This window comes from Bufo bufo, chromosome 4, assembly GCF_905171765.1.
Source record: "Bufo bufo chromosome 4, aBufBuf1.1, whole genome shotgun sequence".
Classification (NCBI taxonomy): Eukaryota; Metazoa; Chordata; class Amphibia; order Anura; family Bufonidae; genus Bufo; species Bufo bufo.
In genome coordinates this window covers 598876023-598901534 of record NC_053392.1, presented here as the reverse complement: position 1 = coordinate 598901534, position 25512 = coordinate 598876023, and the positions used below count along the sequence as shown (strand labels likewise).

Genomic DNA, 25512 nt, shown 5'->3' with positions numbered 1-25512 from the left:
GGGAAACTATTGTGTGGGGGCAATGTGGAGGAAATTGCTATGTGGGGACAGTGTGGGGGAAATTGCTATGTGGGGCAAATTACTATGTAGGGGAAATTACTGTCTGGAGGCAAATTACTATTGGGGATTACTATGTGGGGCAGTGTGGTGGAAATTACTATATGGGGGTGTTGCTATTGGGGAGGCACTGTAGGGGTAATTCTATTATTTCTGGGGACACTATACAGGGATTATTGCCTGGAGCACAATTGAGGGTGTTATTATTACTGGGGGTCTCTAGGGGACATTATAGCTGCTGTGGACACTATAGGAACATCTGGGGTAATTTATCAGACTGGTGTAAAGTAGAACTGGCTTAGTTGCCCATAGCAGCCAATCAGATCTCACATTTCATATTTGACAGCTCTTTTGGAAATCCAGTTCTACTTTACACCAGTTTGATAAATTACCCCAATTATGTCTATTAGGGTCACTATTTTTTCAGCAGTATAGTACCTGGGGCATTGGGGAGAAAAACAGGCACAGTATTAGGGGTGGCAGCAGAGTGAGGAGGTTGATGGAAAAATTGAGAAATCTAACGTGTCTGTATTGACGAGATGCGGCTGAAAGAATTTGCCATGGTGGTCTGGGTCAAATGGAGGAGAAGATGTCTACATGACAGGAGATGTCCCTGGATGTAAGAGGTATGTTGTGCCTCCATGTCTTTTTTATTATAATTATATGTATTTTAAATTTGGCGACCAAATTTTTCAGTTTAGGACCCAATTTGGGGAATTTTTTTTTAGTCTGAAGATGTCATATGGCCTAGGAAAAGACTGTGGCGCTCATGAAGCACCGCAGCCTCTTCATACAAAAAAAAAAAACTAAACTAAAATGGAGGGAGGGAGGGGCCCAAGTTGGATAGACAGCCCCGGGCCTATCATGCACTTAATCCGCCCCTGGTTCCAACGATACCACACTTGTATAATTTTTCTTGCCTTTTAATACTGAAAAAATAATAATATTAAAACCTTTGAGGAAAAAAACATATTTTCTTTCATAACCATATTCTGACTCCTATAACATTTTTGTAGCTATGTGTACGGGGCTGTGTAATGGCAAATTTTTTGCGGGACGATCTGTTCTTTTCAGTGATACAAATTTTAAGTGTGTGCGACCATTTGATTACTTTTTATTAAAAAAATATTGGGTAGTTGAAGTGACAAAAAATGGCAAATTGGCTGTTTTTATTTTTTTCCCCACTACGCCATTTGCCGCATGCCATTAATATTGTTATAATGGCTATTTTTGCACGCGGCGATGCCCATGTTTATTATTTTTATTGGTTAAGTATTTTTATTTTAACCACCTCAGCCCCCCTAGCTTAAACACCCTTAGGCCTCATGCACACGACCGTATTTTTTTGCGGACCGCAAAACGGGGTTCCGTTTTTCCATGATCCGTGACCGTTTTTTCGTCCGTGGGTCTTCCTTGATTTTTGGAGGATCCACGGACGTTTTGGTGTCCGCCTGGCCGTGCGGAGCCAAACGGATCCGTCCTGAATTACAATGCAAGTCAATGGGGACGGATCCGTTTGACGTTGACACAATATGGTGCAATTTCAAACGGATCCGTCCCCCATTGACTTTCAATGTAAAGTCAGGAGTTTATATACCATCGGATCGGAGTTTTCTCCAATCCGATGGTATATTTTAACTTGAAGCGTCCCCATCACCATGGGAACGCCTCTATGTTAGAATATACTGTCGGATTTGAGTTACATCGTGAAACTCAAATCCGACAGTATATTCTAACACAGAGGCGTTCCCATGGTGATGGGGACGCTTCAGGTTAGAATATACTAAAAGAACTGTGTACATGACTGCTGCCCACTGCCCACCAACGAGTTAACTACAGGGGAGGGAGGGGGGCCGCACTGGCCACCAATGAGTTAACTACAGGGGAGGGAGGGGGGCCGCACTGGCCACCAATGAGTTAACTACAGGGGAGGGGGGGGCCGGCCGCACTGGCCACCAATGAGTTAACTACAGGGGGGGGCCCACTGGCCACCAATGAGTTAACTACAGGGGAGGGGAGGGGCCGCACTGGCCACCAATGAGTTAACTACAGGGGAGGGGGGGGCCGGCCGCACTGGCCACCAATGTGTTAACTACAGGGGGGGGGGGCTGCCCCCTGCTGCCTGGCAGCACCTGCCAGGCAGCAGGGGGCAGTCATGTACACAGTTCTGTTAGTATATTCTAACCTGAAGCGTCCCCATCACCATGGGAACGCCTCTGTGTTAGAATATACTGTCGGATTTGAGTTTTCACGAAGTGAAAACTCATCTCTGAAAAAGCTTTTATGCAGACGGATCTTCGGATCCGTCTGTATAGAAACTAACCTACGGCCACGGATCACGGACACGGATGCCAATCTTGTGTGCATCCGTGTTCTTTCACGGACCCATTGACTTGAATGGATCCGTGAACCGTTGGCCGTGAAAAAAATAGGACAGGTCATATTTTTTTCACGGCCAGGAAACACGGCTCACGGATGCGGCTGCCAAACGGTGCATTTTCCGATTTTTCCACGGACCCATTGAAAGTCAATGGGTCCGCGAAAAAAAATGGAAAACGGCACAACGGCCACGGATGCACACAACGGTCGTGTGCATGAGGCCTTAATGACCAGGCCACTTTTTACACTTCTGCACTACACTAATTTCACCGTTTATTGCTCGGTCATGCAACTTACCACCCAAATGAATTTTACCTCCTTTTCTTCTCACTAATAGAGCTTTCATTTGGTGGTATTTCATTGCTGCTGACATTTTTACTTTTTTTGTTATTAATCTAAATTTAACGATTTTTTAGCAAAAAAAATGACATTTTTCACTTTCAGTTGTAAAATTTAGCAGAAAAAACGACATCCATATATAAATTTTTCTCAAAATTTATTTTTCTACATGTCTTTGATAAAAAAAAAATGTTTGGGTAAAAAAAAAAAATGGTTTGGGTAAAAGTTATAGCGTTTACAAACTATTGTACAAAAATGTGAATTTCCGCATTTTGAAGCAGCTCTGACTTTCTGAGCACCTGTCATGTTTCCTGAGGTTCTACAATGGCCAGACAGTACAAACACCCCACAAATGACCCCATTTCGGAAAGTAGACACCCTAAGGTATTCGCTGATGGGCATAGTGAGTTCATAGAACTTTTTATTTTTTGTCACAAGTTAGCGGAAAATGATGATTTATTTTTATTTTTTTCTTACAAAGTCTCATATTCCACTAACTTGTGACAAAAAATAGAAACTTCCATGAACTCACTATGCCCATCACGAAATACCTTGGGGTGTCTTCTTTCCAAAATGGGGTCACTTGTGGGGTAGTTATACTGCCCTGGCATTTTAGGGGCCCAAATGCGTGCGAAGTAGTTTGAAATCAAAATCTGTAAAAAATGGCCGGTGAAATCCGAAAGGTGCTCTTTGGAATGTGGGCCCCTTTGCCCACCTAGGCTGCAAAAAAGTGTCACACATGTGGTATCGCCGTTACTCAGGAGAAGTTGGGCAATGTGTTTTGGGGTGTTATTTTACATATACCCATGTTGGGTGAGAGAAATATCTTGGCAAAAGACAACTTTTCCCATTTCTTTATACAAAGTTGGCAATTGACCAAGATATTTATCTCACCCAGCATGGGTATATGTAAAATGACACCCCAAAACACATTCCCCAACTTCTCCTGAGTACGGCAATACCACATGTGTGACAGTTTTTTGCAGCCTAGGTGGGCAAAGGGGCCCACATTCCAAAGAGCACCTTTAGGATTTCACAGGTCATTTTTTACACATTTTGATTTCAAACTACTTACCACACATTAGGGCCCCTAGAATGCCAGGGCAGTATAACTACCCCACAAGTGACCCCATTTTGGAAAGAAGACACCCCAAGGTATTCCGTGAGGGGCATGGCGAGTTCCTCGAATTTTTTATTTTTTGTCACAAGTTAGCGGAAAATGATGATTTTTTTAAAAAAAACATTTCTTACAAAGTCTCATATTCCACTAACTTGTGACAAAAAATAAAAACTTCCATGAACTCACTATGCCCATCACGAAATACCTTGGGGTATCTTCTTTCCAAAATGGGGTCACTTGTGGGGTAGTTATACTGAGTACGGCGATACCAGATGTGTGACACTTTTTTGCAGCCTAGATGCACAAAGGGGCCCACATTCCTTTTAGGAGGGCATTTTTAGACATTTGGATCCCAGACTTCTTCTCACGCTTTAGGGCCCCTAAAATGCCAGGGTAATATAAATACCCCACATGTGACCCCATTTTTGAAAGAAGACACCCCAAGGTATTCAATGAGGGGCATGGTGAGTTCATAGAAAAAAAAAATTTTGCCACAAGTTAGAGGAATTTGATTTTTTATTTTTTTTTTCTCACAAAGTCTCCCTTTCCGCTAACTTGGGACAAAAATTTCAATCTTTCATGGACTCAATATGCCCCTCAGTGAATACCTTGGGGTGTCTACTTTCCGAAATGGGGTCACATGTGGGGTATTTATACTGCCCTGGCATTTTAGGGGCCCTAAAGCGTGAGAAGAAGTCTGGAATATAAATGTCTAAAAAATTTTACGCATTTGGATTCCGTGAGGGGTATGGTGAGTTCATGTGAGATTTTATTTTTTGACACAAGTTAGTGGAATATGAGACTTTGTAAGAAAAAAAAAGAAAAAAAATTTCCGCTAACTTGGGCCAAAAAAATGTCTGAATGGAGCCTTACAGGGGGGGGATCAATGACAGGGTTGTGATCAGGGAGTCTATATGGGGTGATCACCCCCCTGTCATTGATCACCCCCCTGTAAGGCTCCATTCAGATGTCCGTATGTTTTTTACGGATCCACGGATACATGGATCGGATCCGCAAAACACATACGGACATCTGAATGGAGCCTTACAGGGGGGTGATCAATGACAGGGGGGTGATCAATGACAGGGGGGTGATCAGGGAGTCTATATGAGGTGATCACCCCCCTGTAAGGCTCCATTCAGATGTCCGTATGTGTTTTGCGGATCCGATCCATGTATCTGTGGATCCGTAAAAAACATACGGACGTCTGAATGGAGCCTTACAGGGGGGTGATCAATGACAGGGGGGTAATCAATGACAGGGGGGTGATCAGGGAGTCTATATGGGGTGATCACCCCCCTGTAAGGCTCCAGTCAGACGTCTGTGTTTTGCGGATCCGATCCATGTATCCGTGGATCCGTAAAAAACATACGGACGTCTGAATGGAGCCTTACAGGGGAGTGATCAATGACAGGGGGGTGATCAATGACAGGGGGGTGATCAGGGAGTCTATATGGGGTGATCACCCCGTCATTGATCACCCCCCTGTAAGGCTCCATTCAGACGTCCGTATGTGTTTTGCGGATCCGATCCATGTATCAGTGGATCCGTAAAAAACATACGGACGTCTGAATGGAGCCTTACAAGGGGGGTGATCAATGACAGGGGAATGATCAATGACAGGGGGGTGATCAGGGAGTCTATATGGGGTGATCAGGTGTGATCAGGGGTTAATAAGTGACAGGGGGGGTGTAGTGTAGTGGTGTTTGGTGCTACTTATTACTGAGCTGCCTGTGTCCTCTGGTGGTCGATCCAAGCAAAAGGGACCACCAGAGGACCAGGTATATTAGACGCTGTTATCAAAACAGCGTCTAATATACCTGTTAGGGGTTAAAAAAATCGCATCTCCAGCCTGCCAGCGAACGATCGCGCGCCTGTGTGCACGCGTTCACAGAAAATCTCGCTTCTCGCGAGATGACGCATATATGCGTGACTGTGCGCAGGGCTGCCGCCTCCGGAACGCGATCCTGCGTTAGGCGGTCCAGAGACGGTTAAGGAAAAGGGGGTGATTTGAACTTTTTTTTATTTATAAAAACTTTTTTTAAACTTTTTTAAGTCACCTTGGGTGACAATAACTGGCAATGATTTGATTGCCCATAGTATTCAGTGATGGCTAAATAGCCATCATTGAAGACTTCAATTGCACTATATCAATACAAGGCTGCCACCTAGTGGCCTGTATTGATATATACATCTAATAGACTCTGAAGCCGGCTTGAGGCTTCGGTCAATTAGAATGAGATAACAGGTCCCCCAATCTCAGCTGGGGAACGCTGTTACCGGACCAGAAGCGCGCGACTTCCGGTTCCGGTCTACGCAGATGCCGAGGTCACATTTGACCACAGCATTTGATAGCTAAGATGTATGCGATCAGCCTTATGGCTGATCGCATACATATGCCGTGGGTCTCTGCTATTTAAAATAGCAGAAACCTAGCGGCTAAGGCTCCCGCTGCACGCGCAAACGGACGCCATGTTTAGGGATTGGACCCATGACGTACAGCTACGTCATAGGTCCTTAAAGGGTTAAATATGAGAGATGACACAGGATCACACATTAAAGATAGTGGGGGTACAAAAGGAGGTGGTAATGGCACTCCGGGTCATTACATGTGCATACCGCTTTCGTATGTCCGTTTCACAAAAAATAAAAAAGTCTCCTCATATTGCCCATATAACGGACAAGGATAGAAGTGTTCTATTATGACCAAGCTGTTCAATTCCTCAAAATACGGAATGCACACGAACGTCATCCATATTTTTTACGCATCCATGTTTTGTGGAACGTAAAATACGTACAGTCGTGTGCATGAGCCCTTACTGTGGCAGGCCTGGAAAGTTTCATAAGAGTCCAGGCTGCCATGGTAACCGATAATAACCCCATGATTACACTGCGGGGGCTCCGATCAGAAGGCAGAGAGAGCCGCATCCCTCTGCCTCACCTCACAGATGCCGCTGTTGGTGTTCATTGCGGCATATGAGGGATCAAATGTTGGGGGCTCATTGTCTTTCCCTGTCATTACAGCCGCCACCTACTGCGAATGGACCGGGCTCACTGCAGCAACCCGCTCCATACAATTAATAGCTCTTCATGACGAATCAATTCGTATTAAAGCACATTTAGAATCGTCTGAATCAAATATTATAAAACTTCGCTCATCTCTAATCATCACAGGTCCTTTACATCCAACAGCAACACATCATGGAGCCTGACTCCTCCCACCCAGGATCACATGGTCATGACATCATCACAGGTCCTTTACATCCAACAGCAACACATCATGGAGCCTGACTCCTCCCACCCAGGATCACATGGTCATGACATCATCACAGGTCCTTTAACTCCTCCAGCAGCACATCATGGAGCCTGACTCCTCCCACACAGGATCACATGGTCATGACATCATCACAGGTCCTTTACCTCCTCCAGCAGCATAGTCAAAAGCATAGGTCCTCCCACACAGGATCACATGGTCATATCATCACACAGGTCCTTTACCTCTTCCGGCAACACAGCCTGGAGCCTGACTCCTCCCACACAGAATCACCTTGGTGAGGTAATGTGACTCTGAGATCGGTGGTGATAAGTGAGGTTCAGGTAAGTGTCCTGTGTGTTGGGCTGTGGGGCGTCCTCTCCATGTTCTGTATACCTGGGTCTATCTGAGTGTAATCTATATGTACAGGTGTATACATAGTCATCCTCCTGTGTATTATAGTATATACTATGCGGGTATAACCTGGGTCTATCTGAGTGTAATCTATATGTACAGGTATATACATAGTCATCCTCCTGTGTATTATAGTATATACTATGCGGGTATAACCTGGGTCTATCTGAGTGTAATCTGTATGTACAGGTATATACATAGTCATCCTCCTGTGTATTATAGTATAGACTATGCTGGTATAACCTGGGTCTATCTGAGTGTAATCTATATGTACAGGTATATACACAGTCATCCTCCTGTGTATTATAGTATGGACTATGCTGGTATAACCTGGGTCTATCTGAGTGTAATCTATATGTACAGGTGTATACATAGTCATCCTCCTGTGTATTATAGTATATACTATGCTGGTATAACCTGGGTATATCTGAGTGTAATCTATATGTACAGGTATATACATAGTCATCCTCCTGTGTATTATAGTATATACTATGCTGGTATAACCTGGGTCTATCTGAGTGTAATCTATATGTACAGGTATATACATAGTCATCCTCCTGTGTATTATAGTATATACTATGCTGGTATAACCTGGTTCTATCTGAGTGTAATCTATATGTACAGGTGTATACATAGTCATCCTCCTGTGTATTATAGTATATACTATGCTGGTATAACCTGGGTCTATCTGAGTGTAATCTATATGTACAGGTATATACATAGTCATCCTCCTGTGTATTATAGTATATACTATGCTGGTATAACCTGGGTATATCTGAGTGTAATCTATATGTACAGGTATATACATAGTCATCTTCCTGTGTATTATAGTATATACTATGCTGGTATAACCTGGGTCTATCTGAGTGTAATCTATATGTACAGGTGTATACATAGTCATCCTCCTGTGTATTATAGTATAGACTATGCTGGTATAACCTGGGTCTATCTGAGTGTAATCTATATGTACAGGTATATACATAGTCATCTTCCTGTGTATTATAGTATATACTATGCTGGTATAACCTGGGTCTATCTGAGTGTAATCTATATGTACAGGTGTATACATAGTCATCCTCCAGTGTATTATAGTATATACTATGCTGGTATAACCTGGGTCTATCTGAGTGTAATCTATATGTACAGGTGTATACATAGTCATCCTCCTGTGTATTATAGTATATACTATGCTGGTATAACCTGGGTCTATCTGAGTGTAATCTATATGTACAGGTATATACATAGTCATCCTCCTGTGTATTATAGTATATACTATGCTGGTATAACCTGGGTCTATCTGAGTGTAATCTATATGTACAGGTATATACATAGTCATCCTCCTGTGTATTATAGTATATACTATGCTGGTATAACCTGGGTCTATCTGAGTGTAATCTATATGTACAGGTATATACATAGTCATCCTCCTGTGTATTATAGTATATACTATGCTGGTATAACCTGGGTCTATCTGAGTGTAATCTATATGTACAGGTATATACATAGTCATCCTCCTGTGTATTATAGTATATACTATGCTGGTATAACCTGGGTATATCTGAGTGTAATCTATATGTACAGGTATATACATAGTCATCCTCCTGTGTATTATAGTATATACTATGCTGGTATAACCTGGGTCTATCTGAGTGTAATCTATATGTACAGGTATATACATAGTCATCTTCCTGTGTATTATAGTATATACTATGCTGGTATAACCTGGGTCTATCTGAGTGTAATCTTTATGTACAGGTATATACATAGTCATCCTCCTGTGTATTATAGTATAGACTATGCTGGTATAACCTGGGTATATCTGAGTGTAATCTATATGTACAGATATATACATAGTCATCCTCCTGTGTATTATAGTATATACTATGCTGGTATAACCTGGGTCTATCTGAGTGTAATCTATATGTACAGGTGTATACATAGTCATCCTCCTGTGTATTATAGTATAGACTATGCTGGTATAACCTGGGTCTATCTGAGTGTAATCTATATGTACAGGTATATACATAGTCATCTTCCTGTGTATTATAGTATATACTATGCTGGTATAACCTGGGTCTATCTGAGTGTAATCTATATGTACAGGTATATACATAGTCATCCTCCTGTGTATTATAGTATAGACTATGCTGGTATAACCTGGGTCTATCTGAGTGTAATCTATATGTACAGGTATATACATAGTCATCCTCCTGTGTATTATAGTATAGACTATGCTGGTATAACCTGGGTATATTTGAGTATAATCTATATGTACAGGTATATACATAGTCATCTTCCTGTATATTATAGTATATACTATGTATGTGTAATCTATATGTACAGCGCAGGTATATACATAGTCATCCTCCTGTGTATTATAGTATACAGTACAGACCAAAAGTTTGGACACACCTTCTCATTCAAAGAGTTTTCTTTATTTTCATGACTATGAAGGCATCAAAACTATGAATTAACACATGTGGAATTATATACATAACAAACAAGTGTGAAACAACTGAAAATATGTCATATTCTAGGTTCTTCAAAGTAGCCACCTTTTGCTTTGATTACTGCTTTGCACACTCTTGGCATTCTCTTGATGAGCTTCAAGAGGTACTCCCCTGAAATGATCTTCCAACAGTCTTGAAGGAGTTCCCAGAGATGCTTAGCACTTGTTGGCCTTTTTGCCTTCACTCTGCGGTCCAGCTCACCCCAAACCATCTCGATTGGGTTCAGGTCCGGTGACTGTGGAGGCCAGGTCATCTGGCGCAGCACCCCATCACTCTCCTTCATGGTCAAATAGCCCTTACTTTCAAAGTTTTCCCAATTTTTCGGCTGACTGACTGACCTTCATTTCTTAAAGTAATGATGGCCACTTGTTTTTCTTTACTTAGCTGCTTTTTTCTTGCCATAATACAAATTCTAACAGTCTATTCAGTAGGACTTTCAGCTGTGTATCCACCTGACTCCTCAACGCCACTGATGGTCCCAACCCCAGTTATAAGGCAAGAAATCCCACTTATTAAACCTGACAGGGCACACCTGTGAAGTGAAAACCATTTCAGGGGACTACCTCTTGAAGCTCATCAAGAGAATGCCAAGAGTGTGCAAAGCAGTAATCAAAGCAAAAGGTGGCTACTTTGAAGAACCTAGAATATGACATATTTTCAGTTGTTTCACACTTGTTTGTTATGTATATAATTCCACATGTGTTAATTCATAGTTTTGATGCCTTCATAGTCATGAAAATAAAGAAAACTCTTTGAATGAGAAGGTGTGTCCAAACTTTTGGTCTGTACTGTATATATCTAGTCATCTTCCTGTGTATTATAGTATATACTATGCTGGTATAACCTGGGTCTATCTGAGTGTAATCTATATGTACAGGTATATACATAGTCATCTTCCTGTGTATTATAGTATAGACTATGCTGGTATAACCTGGGTATATCTGAGTGTCATCTATATGTACAGGTGTATACATAGTCATCCTCCTGTGTATTATAGTATATACTATGCTGGTATAACCTGGGTCTATCTGAGTGTCATCTATATGTACAGGTATATACATAGTCATCCTCCTGTGTATTATAGTATAGACTGTGCTGGTATAACCTGGGTCTATCTGAGTGTAATCTATATGTACAGGTATATACATAGTCATCCTCCTGTGTATTATAGTATATACTATGCTGGTATAACCTGGGTATATCTGAGTGTAATCTATATGTACAGGTATATACATAGTCATCCTCCTGTGTATTATAGTATATACTGTGCTGGTATAACCTGGGTATATCTGAGTATAATCTATATGTACAGGTATATACATAGTCATCTTCCTGTGTATTATAGTATATACTATGCTGGTATAACCTGGGTATATCTGAGTGTAATCTATATGTACAGGTATATACATAGTCATCCTCCTGTGTATTATAGTATAGACTATGCTGGTATAACCTGGGTCTATCTGAGTATAATTCTATATGTACAGCGCAGGTATATATCTGTCGATTCGCATAAAACTTCATTCTAATACTGAGCAGGAGCTCCGTACAGTATTAGAATATATTGGCTCCGATAAGCTGAAGTTATTGCTTCGCGAAGTCTCGTAAGACTTAGGGTAATAACTTCATAAATTAATTTGTACTGTAAAAAAACATTTCCCGAACTTGGGTTCGGTTCCAAGTAATACCTTGGTTTTATGCGAATCGACTTAGTCGATTCGCTCATCCCTAATTATAGTATATACTTTGCTGTTATAACCTGGGTATCCCCTAAATATAATTATATACACTACACTATACAATAAATTTATGGAAAACGTAAAAAGTTCCCGCTCCAGTGATATTATGTCATGAATGTTGGGCATTTAAGTAGAAGCAGCATGGTGATTTCCTTATCTCAACACAATTTATTAAAACAAAAGCCGACCCTGCTGCTGGGTGTACCTCCACAAAAATGTCAGGGTCTCAATAACTTGTCATGTGACCTTGAGCATCAATTACAGTTTGACAGCGATGTCTGCTGCTGTTCACAAGTCCACTTATTGTCTGCTGAGGCATGGAATCCCACTCTTCTTGAAGCGCGGCCCTCATGTCTTTGAGGTTCTGGGGTACAGAGTTACGAGCCTCTACACGACGACTCAGCTGATCCCATAGGTTTTCAATGGGATTCAGGTCTGGAGAAGGTGCACGCCACTCCATTTGAGGTCCCCCAGTCTCCAGCAGCCGTTCTCTAATGATGTGCCCTCGATAAGAAGGTAGTCTAGCACGCAGACCACGCTAATGTAAATTGTTTCGAATGGTCTGACTTGACACTTGGTTGCCTCTCACCTCTCTTTAGTTGTGCCTTGAGTTGTGTGGCATTCATCATCCTGTTCCACAGGGCATTGTTCGTACTGAAGCCGTCATCCGTGTAGGATTTTGCCGAAGGATGTTCACTTCTGTGACTCTTCAAGTATCTCTGTACCTCTGTTGCAACCTGCTGATGACACTCTGACACTCTAAGCTCAGTTGCCACTTCTGTCTGAGAACATCTTCCTTGAAGCCTTGCAATGTCAAGGTACTGTTTGGTGTCTTCTTGGCCTCATGATGTCAAAATGTGAACAGCATGATGAGAAGGACTGTTTAAATACCAATTCTAATTGAACCAGGAATTTATTGGGAGATTCATGGAGAAAACACCTGTTGTGAATTTTGCCATTAAGCTCCTTGTTAGAGAACAGCAAGTTGTGCAAAAAGTACCTGAGCTTACCTACCTGAGCCGTATAGGCAATACCAGGGGCCAGTGGGCGAATTACAGGAGCGTGAGGTCCGACTCACAGACAACTCACCAGTTACCTCCAGCATGTAACCATGCTAGCAATGGGAGGAGTCTGCGAGTCCCACTCAAGATTGGCTGATATGGCCCAGGCCTCACAGGTGCACCTAAATGTAGCCTGTGGATGGAAAACAGGCACATTTAAATTGGAGTTTATACACCTCCAGGCATCTCTATATACGGCTCAGGTAGGTGAGTGTTAGGACCCGAGCTACTTGAGAAACCTTGGCGCGGAGCTCGGGCTCAGACATGTCCGCCACAGTAGGATATGTTGGCTAATCTCTCAATTTTAACATCAGTTTGAGGGTTTAGGAAGACCGCAGAGTGCACCTGTCTTTGCTATAAGTATGTATTTTAGTATCGGGCATGCTGAAGTATTGAAGCATTATGTGCCACTGTCCCTGGTACAATGTCCTCCTTTATGGGGTTGTGGAAGTGACCGCCCGACGTGTGACTGAGAATTACTAAAAGCTCATTCCCTTTGCTGGTTCTGTACAACGCTGCAGATTTACCGCACAGAAATCCGCAAAGTAAATCTGCAGCTGACCAGTCACGTGTGAACCCCGCCTTATACTGCACTGCAGCCGCTCTCTATGTGCTATATGGCGGAATTATTTCTGTACTGTGCGATGGACGCAGCTGAAGGTTTCTTATTCATTAGTTTCTTATTATCATAATTTGTATTTTTCGTGTTTTGTTAATGAATTATAAGAACTTTTCCCATTGATAAAATAAATTGCACTGAGCGGTCCTGGGTATGACCACAGAAATGACTGGCACACAGATGGGCATCAACGTGGGCATGAGTGTGATTTAAAGGGTTAAATGACTTTGGGCTACTGACCGGCAGACATGTTCATATATGGCTATAAATTTTACCTTCATTTTCATTGAAACTGCTGTGGAACACCTCAAGGGTTAACAAAGTTTGTAACATCAGTTTTGAATAATTTAAAGGGTTTAGTTTCTAAAATAGGGTAATTTATGGGTTTCTATTATGTAAGCCCCTCAAAATTACTTTAACTAAACTGGTGCTAAAAAAAAAAAAAAAAAAATATTATTATTATTATTTTTAATTACTTCTAAAATTTTAAACCTAACATCCTAAACAAATAAAATGACAATTACAAAATGATGCCAACATAAGGTAGAGATATGGGGAATGTTGACTGATAAGTATTTTAGGAGTTTTGTGTTTTTTTTGTTTGTTTTTAAGGAAGTTAAGGAAAAAAATATTGACCAAATATTGCAGCTAACATGAAGTGAAATGTGTCACCAGACAATCTCAGAATAGATAAGTAAAACTATTCCAAAGTTATTAGCACATAAATTGACACGTCCGATTTGCAAAAATAGCAGGAAGTTGAAAACTGGCCTTGGGTAGAAGGGGTTAATATATGCAAATAGGGGGTGTTGCCCTTACACCTAGAGGCTCCTCGTTTTCTGCACCTGCCACGCCCATTTCAGTTTCATTGACAGGGTCAGGTGTGATTACGTCTTCACTGCCAGGTCCTGTCAATCAAAGTGAAAAGGGCGTGGCAGGTGCAGAAAGGAGGAGCCTCTAGGTAAAAAGGCAACACCCCCGTTACTCCTGGAGGTTCATTTGCATATAATAAAACATAATTATCTCAGCAGTGCGGGCACATATCAACATGGGACCAACACAGATGCCTTCAGCTGCCAAGCGCACATGTACCAGGTCAGCCGGTGTCACAGGTACCAATCTGCTGACAGATGCCCTTTATTCTTGTGATTCCAACTGATTGGACGAGGGCAGTCTGAGCTCTAGATCTATGTAGTGATCTACCACATTACAGCTTTATACTGGTATTACCGCTGTGTCCTGTAACTGACTATAGTGGTAATATGAAGGTGTGACAGGCTTTGACCTGAAACATGGAGGAGCTGCCTTGATACACGTTATTATCTCCTCCAGTGTTTCCTCTTCTTATCTCCAGTAATTGTATTTTACATGGGATTTTCTATGATTTTACATCGGTTCATCTTCTTTCCATTCAGGTTCCTACAATATAGGATCTGCTCAGCGTATATCTCCTATATAAGATCATTCTCCTGATTGACCCTTCAAGGATGGATAGGGATGGGGACAAGATGGCAGAGAGTATAATAAATCTCACCCTAGAGATCCTCCTCCGGCTTACTGGAGAGGTGAGAGATTCTGATGATGTCACATTACATCATCTTCTCTATGTTACTAACAGACGGACATGACTGGAGAGGTGAGGGACTCTGGAGATGTATGGAGTGATATTTATTACTGCGTCTCTCCATAACCAGGAATACACAGTAGTGAAGAAGACCTCTAGTGAGCATTGTCAGGCCCCGGTATCTGAAGGACGGGGAGGAATCCTGAGCCCAATGTCCAGGCCGAGACCTCACATCCCGATACATCAGAACATCAACAGAGAGAAGGTCCTAGAGCTCACCAACAAGATCATTGAGCTGCTGACTGGAGAGGTGACATCGCTGGGAATGCCGGGACATTATACAGTAACACTATGATGGGATATGGGTGATGACTGTATCATTGTGTTGTCAGGTTCCTATAAGGTGTCAGGATGTCGCCGTCTATTTCTCCATGGAGGAGTCTGAGTATTTAGAAGGACACAAAGAACTGTACAAGAACGTCATGATGGAGGATCACCAGCCACCAGGTAAAAGACATGACTAAATACACACATCCTCTCTCTAGTTATATGTAAGAGGTTAATTGTCACCGTATGTTTTTCCTACAGTTAAAGAAGAGAGAACAACTCCCAGTCCTCTTCTTCTACAGGATGAGAGATGTCCCAGTCCCCTTCTTCTACAGGATGAGAGATGTCCTAGTCCTCTTCTTCTACAAGATGGTTCAGAAGAACATCAAAGCATTCCATATGATCATCAGATAGATGGAAATAAGGTCTCATGAAAGGTTCCCTATGATCTGTAGAAGTGCTGTGAAGATCTTGTGTTCAGTCTTGTTTTATAAACCAGTATTATATGTTTTATCCTTGTATAATGAGAAAGGTAGAGATGGCAGGATTACAGCTAACTATAGACCAGGGATGGCCAACCTGAGGCTCTCCAGCTATTTTAAAACTGCAACTCCCAGCATGCCCAGACTGCCTACAGGTATGAGCCTACAGCAGAGCATGGTGGGAGTTGCAGTTTTACAACGGCTGGAGAGCCGCAGGTTGGCCATGTCTGCTATAGACCATAGTTACATAGTCACATAGTACGGTTTAAAAAAAGACATAAGTCCATCAAGTTCAACCAAGGGATAGGTGGGGACGCGAATCCTAATACATGTCGTCTAGATCAGTGTTTGCCAACCAGTGTGCCTCCAGCTGTTGCAAAACTACAACTCCCAGCATGCCCGCACAGCCAAAGGCTGTCTGGGCATGCTGGGAGTTGTAGTTTTGCAACAGCTGGAGGCACACTGGTTGGGAAACACTGGTCTAGATCTTCTCACAGTTTTCTGGTCTGTAGAGACTGCTGGTTGGAATAAGGAACCAACCAGATGCATATATACAGGGGACCTGCAGATATTTTTGGGTCAAAAATGAAACATGGCACATGTAGATCCGCTGTGTTCCTTGAACAGATTTGACATGGTTCTGCTCCAAAGTGTATTATATAAGTGACACCCCCCTTCCCCATCCTTCCCTCTAACTTTATCCCCTGTACAGGGATTTGGACTCTGCTGCAGGGGAACCACTAGGTTGCTGCACTTGAAGTAGTTTCTGTACAAGTGACTGGTGACCCACGGGGTCAGGCAAGGCAGAATACATGCAGTCTGATAAATGGTCCGTTGTCAGGGCAAGCAGCTCAGGATCAGAACGGAGGTCAGGCAAGGGTCAGGTCAGGCAGCAAAGTGTCCAGCCGGAACCAATGGGAAGGGAGAGAGGGATGTCTGTGGGACTGGACCGCTGGAGCCCTAAAGCTATGGAGCAGGTAAACCAGGCAGCAGGCGTGCCCACCAGCAGGAAGGAGAGGAGCTATAGGCATGGACCACTGCCATAGCAGATAACTCTGCTGTCATTTCATCACTTATTGTAATTGTAATTAATGATCTTTTCTGGTCACATCAAACATTCCACACGACTTCTCCATCAGTCTGCTGACTTTTACCATTTCTGTTTTACAGCTTTTAAATCTGGGTAAAGATCTGACCAATATTAAGGCTGAAGATACATATGTGAGGGGTGATGAGCAGATCATAGAGGACGTTCCCACCGATAACCACCCAGGTGAGTAGTAACCACTACATAAAGCAGAGAAGACTCACAGATTCTGCTCCTTCACTGGCTACTGATGACTCCTTGTATAGTCAGGTAGTGGTGGCAGTTTGGGGGTCACATATTGTACTTTCTGACAGGTTTTCCTTTATTAGCACACAATTGTTACCGATACCAGGTGTCCCTCAGTATTGATCAGAAGGTTGGGGGATATCACCCATTCTTCTAACTTCTATGAACCCTCTTTCCGTAGTACTTAGAGGCTTTACTGACACTTCAGAATTTTTCTGGGAATAGGAGAAGCCTTATGGTAGAGCCGAAATAAAAAGAGCTGAAATAAAAAGAGCCACCAATGAACAGTAGCCGCTGCCTGTCTGACCATAAAGATCTCACAATGTTCTGCCCTAAAGAAGTAATCATAGGAGGACAAATCCCCAGTGGTCAGTGACAGCTTGCCGGCCATTCTGCTCACCCCTTCCTGCTAAAGACTTCAATGCTATACCCCACTCTCCCCAAGGGCTCTGACCAATCCCAGTATATGGGGCCCCAAAATATCTCATGGCAGCTGTTAACCTCTTAAGGACACATGACGTACCGGTACGTCATGATGTCCTGGTACTTAAGGACACATGATGTACTGGTACGTGATGTGTTGTTCCGATCACTGCCGCCCGGCCTGCGGTGATCGGAACAAGGTGCCTGCTCAAATCATTGAGCAGGCACCTCGGCTAAATGCGTGGGGGGTCCCGTGACCCCCCCCCCCCCATGTCGGCGATCGCAACAAACCGCAGGTCAATTCAGACCTGCGGTTTGATGCGCTTTCTGCAGTTTCTGATCCCACGCGGTCCCTGACCGCGGGGATCAGAAACTTTAATATGCATAAAATATATATGTTTCACCCCCCCTGCACCCCTGAAGGATTTTATGGCGGCGGGAGGTGCAGGGGGGGGTTAAAGGCGGTGCGGGAGGCGGGATCGCGATCCCCTGCCCGCCTCCCTTTGAATAATCGTTGGTGGCCAGTAAGTATACCAGGGTGTCAGCACATTGCTGACACTCTGGTATAAACGGCTGACATCTGTGATGCGATGTCAGCCGTTTAACCCTTTTCCATACCGCGGTCCAATTGAGCAGACGGGGAAGGTTCCCATGGCAACAGGACGCCTTCTCAGGCATCCTGCTGTCCATGGTGCTGAACAGATCTATGCTAAAGGCATAGATCAGTTCAGACAAAGTATAAGTAAAATACAGTACAAAACACTATATGGTTGTACTGTATTATACAGACATCAGACCCACTGGATCTTCAAGAACCAAGTGGGTCTGGGTAAAAAAAAAAGTAAAAAAAAGTGAGAAAAAAGTAAAAATCAAAAAAATTAAAAATGAAAAAAATAAAATTCCCTACACATGTTTGGTATCGCCGCGTTTGTAATGACCTGATCTATAAAATGGTCATGTTTCTTTACCCGAACGGTGAACGCCATAAAAATAAAAAATAAAAAACTATGATGAAATTGAAATTTTGCCCACCTTACTTCCCAAAAAAGGTAATAAAAGTGATCAAAAAAGTCGCATGTACGCCAAAATAGTACCAATCAAACCGTCATCTCATCCCGCAAAAATCATACCCTACCCAAGATAATCGCCCAAAAACTGAAAAAACTATGGCTCTTAGACTATGGAAACACTAAAACATGATTTTTTTTGTTTCAAAAATGAAATCATTGTGTAAAACTTACATAAATAAAAAAAAGTATACATATTAGGTATCGCCGCGTCCGTATCGACCGGCTCTATAACAATATCACATGACCTAACCCCTCAGGTGACCACCGTAAAAAAATAAAAATAAAAACGGTGTAAAAAAAGCCATTTTTTTGTCATCTTACGTCACAAAAAGTGTAATAGCAAGCGATCAAAAAGTCATATGCACCCGAAAATAGTGCCAATCAAACCGTCATCTCATCCCGCAAAAAATTAGACCCTACTTAAGATAATCGCCCAAGAACTGAAAAAACTATGGCTCTTAGACTATGGAGACACTAATACATTTTTTTTGTTTTAAAAATGAAATCATTGTGTAAAACTTACATAAATAAAAAAAGTGTATACATATTAGGTATCGCCACGTCCGTGACAACCTGCTCTATGAAATTACCACATGATCTAACCTGTCAGATGAATGTTGTAAATAACAAAAAATAAAACTGTGCCAAAAAAGCTATTTCTTGTTATCTTGCCTCACAAAAAGTGTAATATAGAGCAACCAAAAATCATATGCACCCTAAACTAGTACCAACAAAACTGCCACCCTATCCCGTAGTTTCTAAAATGGGGTCACTTTTTTGGAGTTTCTACTCTAGGGGTGCATCAGAGGGGCTTCAAATGGGACATGGTGTCAAAAAAACCAGTCCAGCAAAATCTGCCTTCCAAAAACCGCATGGCATTCCTTTCCTTCTGCGCCCTGCCGTGTGCCCGTACAGCAGTTTACGACCACATATGGGGTGTTTCTGTAAACTACAGAATCAGGGCCATAAATAATGAGTTTTGTTTGGCTGTTAACCCTTGCTTTGTAACTGGAAAAAAAATATTAAAATGGAAAATCTGCCAAAAAAGTTAAATTTTGAAATTGTATCTCTAATTTCCATTAAATCTTGTGCAACACCTAAAGGGTTAACAAAGTTTGTAAAATCAGTTTTGAATACCTTGAGGGGTGTAGTTTCTTAGATGGGGTCACTTTTAGGGAGTTTCTACACTAGGGGTGCATCAGGGGGGCTTCAAATGGGACATGGTGTAAATAAACCAGTCCAGCAAAATCTGCCTTCCAAAAACCAAACAGCGCACCTTTCACTCTACGCCCCGCTGTGTGCCCGTACAGTAGTTTACGGCCACATATGGGGCGTTTCTGTAAACGGCAGAGTTAGGGCAATAAAGATACAGTCTTGTTTGGCTGTTAACCCTTGCTTTGTTAGTGGAAAAAATGGGTTAAAATTGAAAATTAGGCAAAAAAATGAAATTCTCAAATTTCATCCCCAATAACTCTTGTGCAACACCTAAAGGGTTAACGAAGTTTGTAAAATCAGTTTTGAATACCTTGAGGGGTGTAGTTTATAGAATGGGTTTTTGGGTGGTTTCTATTATGTAAGCCTCGCAAAGTGACTTCAGACCTGTAGTGGTCCTTAAAAATTGGGTTTTTGTAAATTTCTGAAAAATTTCAAGATTTGCTTCTAAGCCTTGTAACATCCCCAAAAAATAAAATGTCATTCCCAAAATAATTCAAACATGAAGTAGACATATGGGGAATGTAAAGTCATCACAATTTTTGGGGGTATTACTATGTATTACAGAAGTAGAGAAACTGAAACTTTGAAATTTGCAAATTTTTCCAAATTTTGGGTAAATTAGATATTTTTTTATGCAAAGAAAATATCTTTTTTTACTTAATTTTACCAGTGTCATGAAGTACAATATGTGACGAAAAAACAATCTCAGAACGGCCTGTATAAGCGTTTTAAAGTTATCAGCACTTAAAGTGACACTGGTCAGATTTGCAAAAAATGGCCTGGCTGGTCCTAAGGTGAAATAAGGCTGTGTCCTGAAGGGGTTAAATGGTCCCCTTGTTGACACCTCAGAGAACACAGTCCTGGTCTGACAACATATAGGATTATTGTATGTGCAGAGAGGTTTTATAGGGGAGCAGTTCTCTATTTGCCTTACACCGTGTGTTATCGGGTTCTAGACACAAATTGTAAACCCAGTGGTGTCCTAGTATCGCACCCAAACAGGGAGGGGGGAATTGTGTAATCAATATTGGAGCCACCTATAGACTATCTAGTAGTTCAAACTGTAATTCTTCTCTGAATGTTGGTTTGCATGAAAACATAACTTTTATTATTCCAGTGAAAATGGTTTATAACTGTTTCGATGGAAATAGATGGTGACCATTCTTAAAAATCCATTAAAGGGAACCTGTCATCAGAACCGGCCGATGGAGCTCTTTACATGTCCCCACTGTTCAAGCTGCCAACTTTCAGAAACGGATTTTGTTAAATTTGACAATCGGGTTGGAAAAATCCACTTTTGAAAAATACCTGTATTGGGGAAATTACCCCTGCGTCTATGATTATCGGGGTTCAAATTAAATCAAAGAAAGTCTTATGTGTACACATAGAGAAAACTGATACAGGCAGAATCTGAGTTTATTAGGTTAAGGCCCCTTTCACACGAGCGTGACGGATTGGGTCCGGATGCGTTCAGGGTGCGTTCAGTGAAACTCGCACTATTTTGTAAGCAAGTTCACTAAGTTTCGTCTGCGATTGCGTTCAGTTTTTTCTGCGCGGGTCCAAATAGTTTTGTTGCGTTTTTCACGCGCGTGATAAAAAAACTGAAGGTTTACAAACATCATCTCTTAGGCCTCTTTCACACTTGCGTTGTCCGGATCCGTCGTGCACTCCATTTGCCGGAAGTGCCCGCCGGATCCGTAACACCGCAAGTGAACTGAAAGCATTTGAAGACGGATCTGTCTTCAAAATGCGTTCAGTGTTACTATGGCACCCAGGACGCTATTAAAGTCCTGGTTGCCATAGTAGTAGTGGGGAGCGGGGGAGCAGTATTCTTACCGTCCGTGCGGCTCCCTGGGCGCTCCAGAATGACGTCAGAGCGCCCCATGCGTGAATAATGCAATGCGTTATTCACGCAGCCCCATTCACTTCTATGGGGCCAGGGCTGCGTGAAAAACGCAGAATCTAGAACATGCTGCGATTCTCACGTTCACGTCACGCATTGCACCCGCGCGGAAAACTCGCTCATGTGAAAGGGGCCTAACAGACAAACCTTATATCAGAATGTTACTAGCAGACATCCGGCAGCTGTGGGCGTTACATCGCTCAAGTGAAAACCACAAACTACAAAACACAGTGAAACGAAACAGCTACATAGAAGCGGGGCATCCTCTTATCGTACACAGGATGTGGAACTAGAACAGCAGAAGTTTAGCATTTCTGAGAAGAGAGAAGGTGGGGAAGGGTGTCAATTGCTCCCCTGCACCTGCACTTCAGCTGACTCTTACTGAATTCTGGTGTAGGAATTACAACAGTTTTCATATGTGCCTCCCACTTGTTAAGGGACCAAAAGTAATGGGACAATTGGCTTCTCTGCTGTTCCATGGCCAGGTGTGTGTTATTCCCTCATTGTCCCAATTACAATGAGCAGATAAAAGGTCCAGAGTTCACCACGAAAAACAACTGTGGTGGATGACCGAAGAATTCTTTCCCTGGTGAATAAAACACCCTTCACAAAAGTTGGCCAGATCAAGAACACTCTCCATGAGGTAGGTGTATGTGTCTCAAAGTCAACAATCAAGAGAAGACTTCACCAGAGTGAATACAGAGGGTTCACCACAAGATGTAAACCATTGGTGAGCCTCAAAAACAGGAAGGCCAGATTAGAGTTTGCCAAACGACATCTAAAAAAGCCTTCACAGTTCTGGAACAACATCCCATAGACAGATGAGACCAAGATCAACTTGTACCAGAGTGATGGGAAGAGAAGAGTATGGAGAAGGAAAGGAACTGCTCATGATCCTAAGCATACCACCTCATCAGTGAAGCATGGTGGTGGTAGTGTCATGGCATGGGCATGTATTGCTGCCAATGGAACTGGTTGGCAGCACCAGTAAAGTCCTCGTGGAGGCTAACCTGCAGCAGCGGGAGGCTAATAAGCAGCAGCAAGAAACAAACCAGCTGCTGTTACAACATGTTATGGCTTTACAGGTGGCAGGAGCCTCCCAGAGAATCCACGATGCCCGGAATGTGGTCCGTGCAGCGATCCCCCCAAAATGACCCCCTCGGGTGACGTCGAAACCTATCTGGCGGTGTTCAAAAAGGTGGCCGTGAGGGAGAAGCTACCCCGAGCTCAATGGGCTGAGGTCATCGCTCTGTTCCTGGCATCCGGACCCCAGCAGGTGTATTTCGACTTACCGGACGATCAAGCGGCTGATTGCCCGACAGTAAAGGGTGAGATTCTGGCAAGACTGGGGGTGAATGTGTTCCTAGGCCCAGCAGGTGCATCAGTGGGAGTTTAACCCGGCTGAACCCGCGAGACCTCAATATTATGATCTCTTACACCTGTTGCTAAAAAGGGCTGCAGCCTGACGTGCTGAGTTCCACTGCTATGCTGGACCGTCTGATGGCTGATGTATTCTGGAGGGCTTTGCCATACCCTCTCCAGCACTGGATCGGCCAGGTGTCTCCTGGTAATGCCCTTGAGATGGTGAACCTGGTGAAAAGCTATTAGGCTACCAGAAATCTACAGGGGGGTTCTGTTGGGAGGGGGGCAGTCAAACCCTGGAAATCTCCACCCCAGGCCCGGCGACTTGTGCCAACACAACCCGCCCCCGGGAAGTACCCCCTACGGACCCGGCTCCAATAGTCTGTTGGCTGTGCCAGGAGCCTAGTCACATAAGGGCTGACTGTCCCCATCGGAGTGAGCCCATGGACACTAACTATGGCTAGGAAGCTGTGTGCCTCCAGGACCCCAGAGACTATAGACAACAACCACTTGTGCCAGGTGGAAGTAGGAAACACTCTGGCGGTGGCGTTGCTGTACTCAGGGAGTCTGGTGTCCCTGGAAAGGGCTACACTGGTACGGCCCGCTGAGTATACTGGCCGGAAAGTCGGGGTAATGTGTATTCATGGAGACTTAAAACACTACCCCTCCGCTATGGTGTCTCTATCCGCGGTTGCCGGCAGGTGGACCCACAAGGTGGCCGTCGCTACTAATCTACACTGCGAACTTATAATAGGGAGAGACTTCCCGGGCTTTCTGACACTGTGGCCTGCCATGAGAGTGACTGATACCCATGAGACAGGGGTAACCCTAGCAGAGTGGCCCTACTCAGAGGGGAGACCAGAACCCTGGGAACATGAGACCGAAGGGCCAGCGGTAGGGGTGACCGCCACTTCGATGGAAGAGGGGGAGACAACCCTGCTAAGTGTGATAGTGGGAGATGTGGAGGACTTGCAGCGGGGTCCTGAATTGGCAGACCTAAGTCTCAGTAGATAATTTTGGTACCGCCCAATGTCTGGACCCAACCCTATCCCGCGCCTGGGAAAATGTGTTAATAGTAGATGGTGAACCACAACAACCTGCGGCAGAGTCAGTGTTTCCCTGTTTTGTGGTTCATCAGGATATGTTGTATCGGGTAATCCAACTACTGGGTGAGCCTATTGAACAGTTGGTGGTCCCCAAGGCTTATCGCAAGTTTGTTAGATCTAGCCCACCAACATGTTCTTGGGGGTCACCTGGGGCTACAGAAAACCTCAGGATCGTATTCTACAGCGGTTTTACTGGCCCAGCATATTCAGAGAGGTGGAAGAGTTTTGTAACTCTTGCCCGACCTGCAAGATAACTAGCCCCCAGCCACATTTCCGTAGTCCCCTAGTACCTCTCCCGATTATCGAGGTACCATTTGACCGAATAGCTATGGAAATTATAGGCCCAGTACTGAAGTCCGCCAGAGGGCATCAACACATCTTAGTCATTCTAGACTAAGCTACTCTGTACCCGGAGGCGGTGCCACTGCGACATACCTCGACCAAACTTGTAGCTATGGCGTTAATAGAGATGTTTTCCCGAGTAGGACTACCTAAAGAGGTTCTGACCGACCAAGGGACCACTTTTATGTCCAAGGTGATGAGGGAACGCTGTAAGTTGCTGCACATAAAACGTTTTGCATCGGCGGACGGTCTGGTAGAATATGGTAAAAATATGTTGAAAAAGGTAGTGTCTAATGATGGGAAGGACTGGGACCTCCTTCTGCCCTATTTCATGTTCGCAGTGCGAGAGGTACTCCAGGCCTCTACTCGGTTCTCACCCTTCGAACAGCAATATGGCAGACACCCTCGCGGTCTATTGGGTGTGGCCAAAGAGGCGTGGGAACAACAACCCACTGCACATAAAAGTGTCATTGAGTACATTACCCAGATGTAAGATCGGATAGAGACAGTGTTTGCCTCTTGTTAGGGAGCATATGGAGGCAGCGCAACGAGCCCAGAGTCAGGTCTATAAGGCTGGTTTTACACGGGCGTTGCGGGAACATGCGCAATTTTTCCACGCGAGTGCAAAAACATTGTATATTGCGTTTTGCAAGCGCATGAGAAAAATCTGCATGTTTGGTACCCAAACCCGAACTTCTTCACAGAAGTTCGGGTTTGGGTTAGGTGTTCTATATATTGTATTATTTTCCATTATAACATGGTTATAAGGGAAAATAATAGCATTCTTTAATACAGAGTGCATAGTAAAATAGGGGTGGAGGGGTTAAAAAAATAATAATAATTTAACTCACCTTAATCCACTTGTTCGCGCAGGCTGGATTCTCTTCTGTCTTC

At 43.3% G+C, this 25512-nt stretch overlaps 1 protein-coding gene across 4 annotated transcripts in view; it reads left to right on the top strand.

Annotated features, from left to right (window-relative positions):
• Nucleotides 1-652: 652 nt before the first annotated feature.
• LOC120999539 (zinc finger protein OZF-like) overlaps nucleotides 653-25512 on the top strand; it is a 49073-nt gene continuing 24213 nt past the window's right edge. Inside the window, exons 1-6 of one of the 4 annotated variants that reach the window (XM_040430504.1) lie at nucleotides 7444-7492; nucleotides 14907-15056; nucleotides 15186-15562; nucleotides 15644-15685; nucleotides 15752-15807; nucleotides 17035-17137. In XM_040430504.1, coding sequence (XP_040286438.1) covers nucleotides 15424-15562; nucleotides 15644-15685; nucleotides 15752-15807; nucleotides 17035-17137 — 340 coding nt within the window. In that variant the 5' untranslated portion in view covers nucleotides 7444-7492; nucleotides 14907-15056; nucleotides 15186-15423. Of the gene's footprint in view, nucleotides 684-7443; nucleotides 7493-14906; nucleotides 15057-15185; nucleotides 15563-15643; nucleotides 15808-17034; nucleotides 17138-25512 lie in introns of those variants that run through there. The other 3 variants (XM_040430503.1, XM_040430502.1, XM_040430501.1) reach the window with 3 other exon arrangements.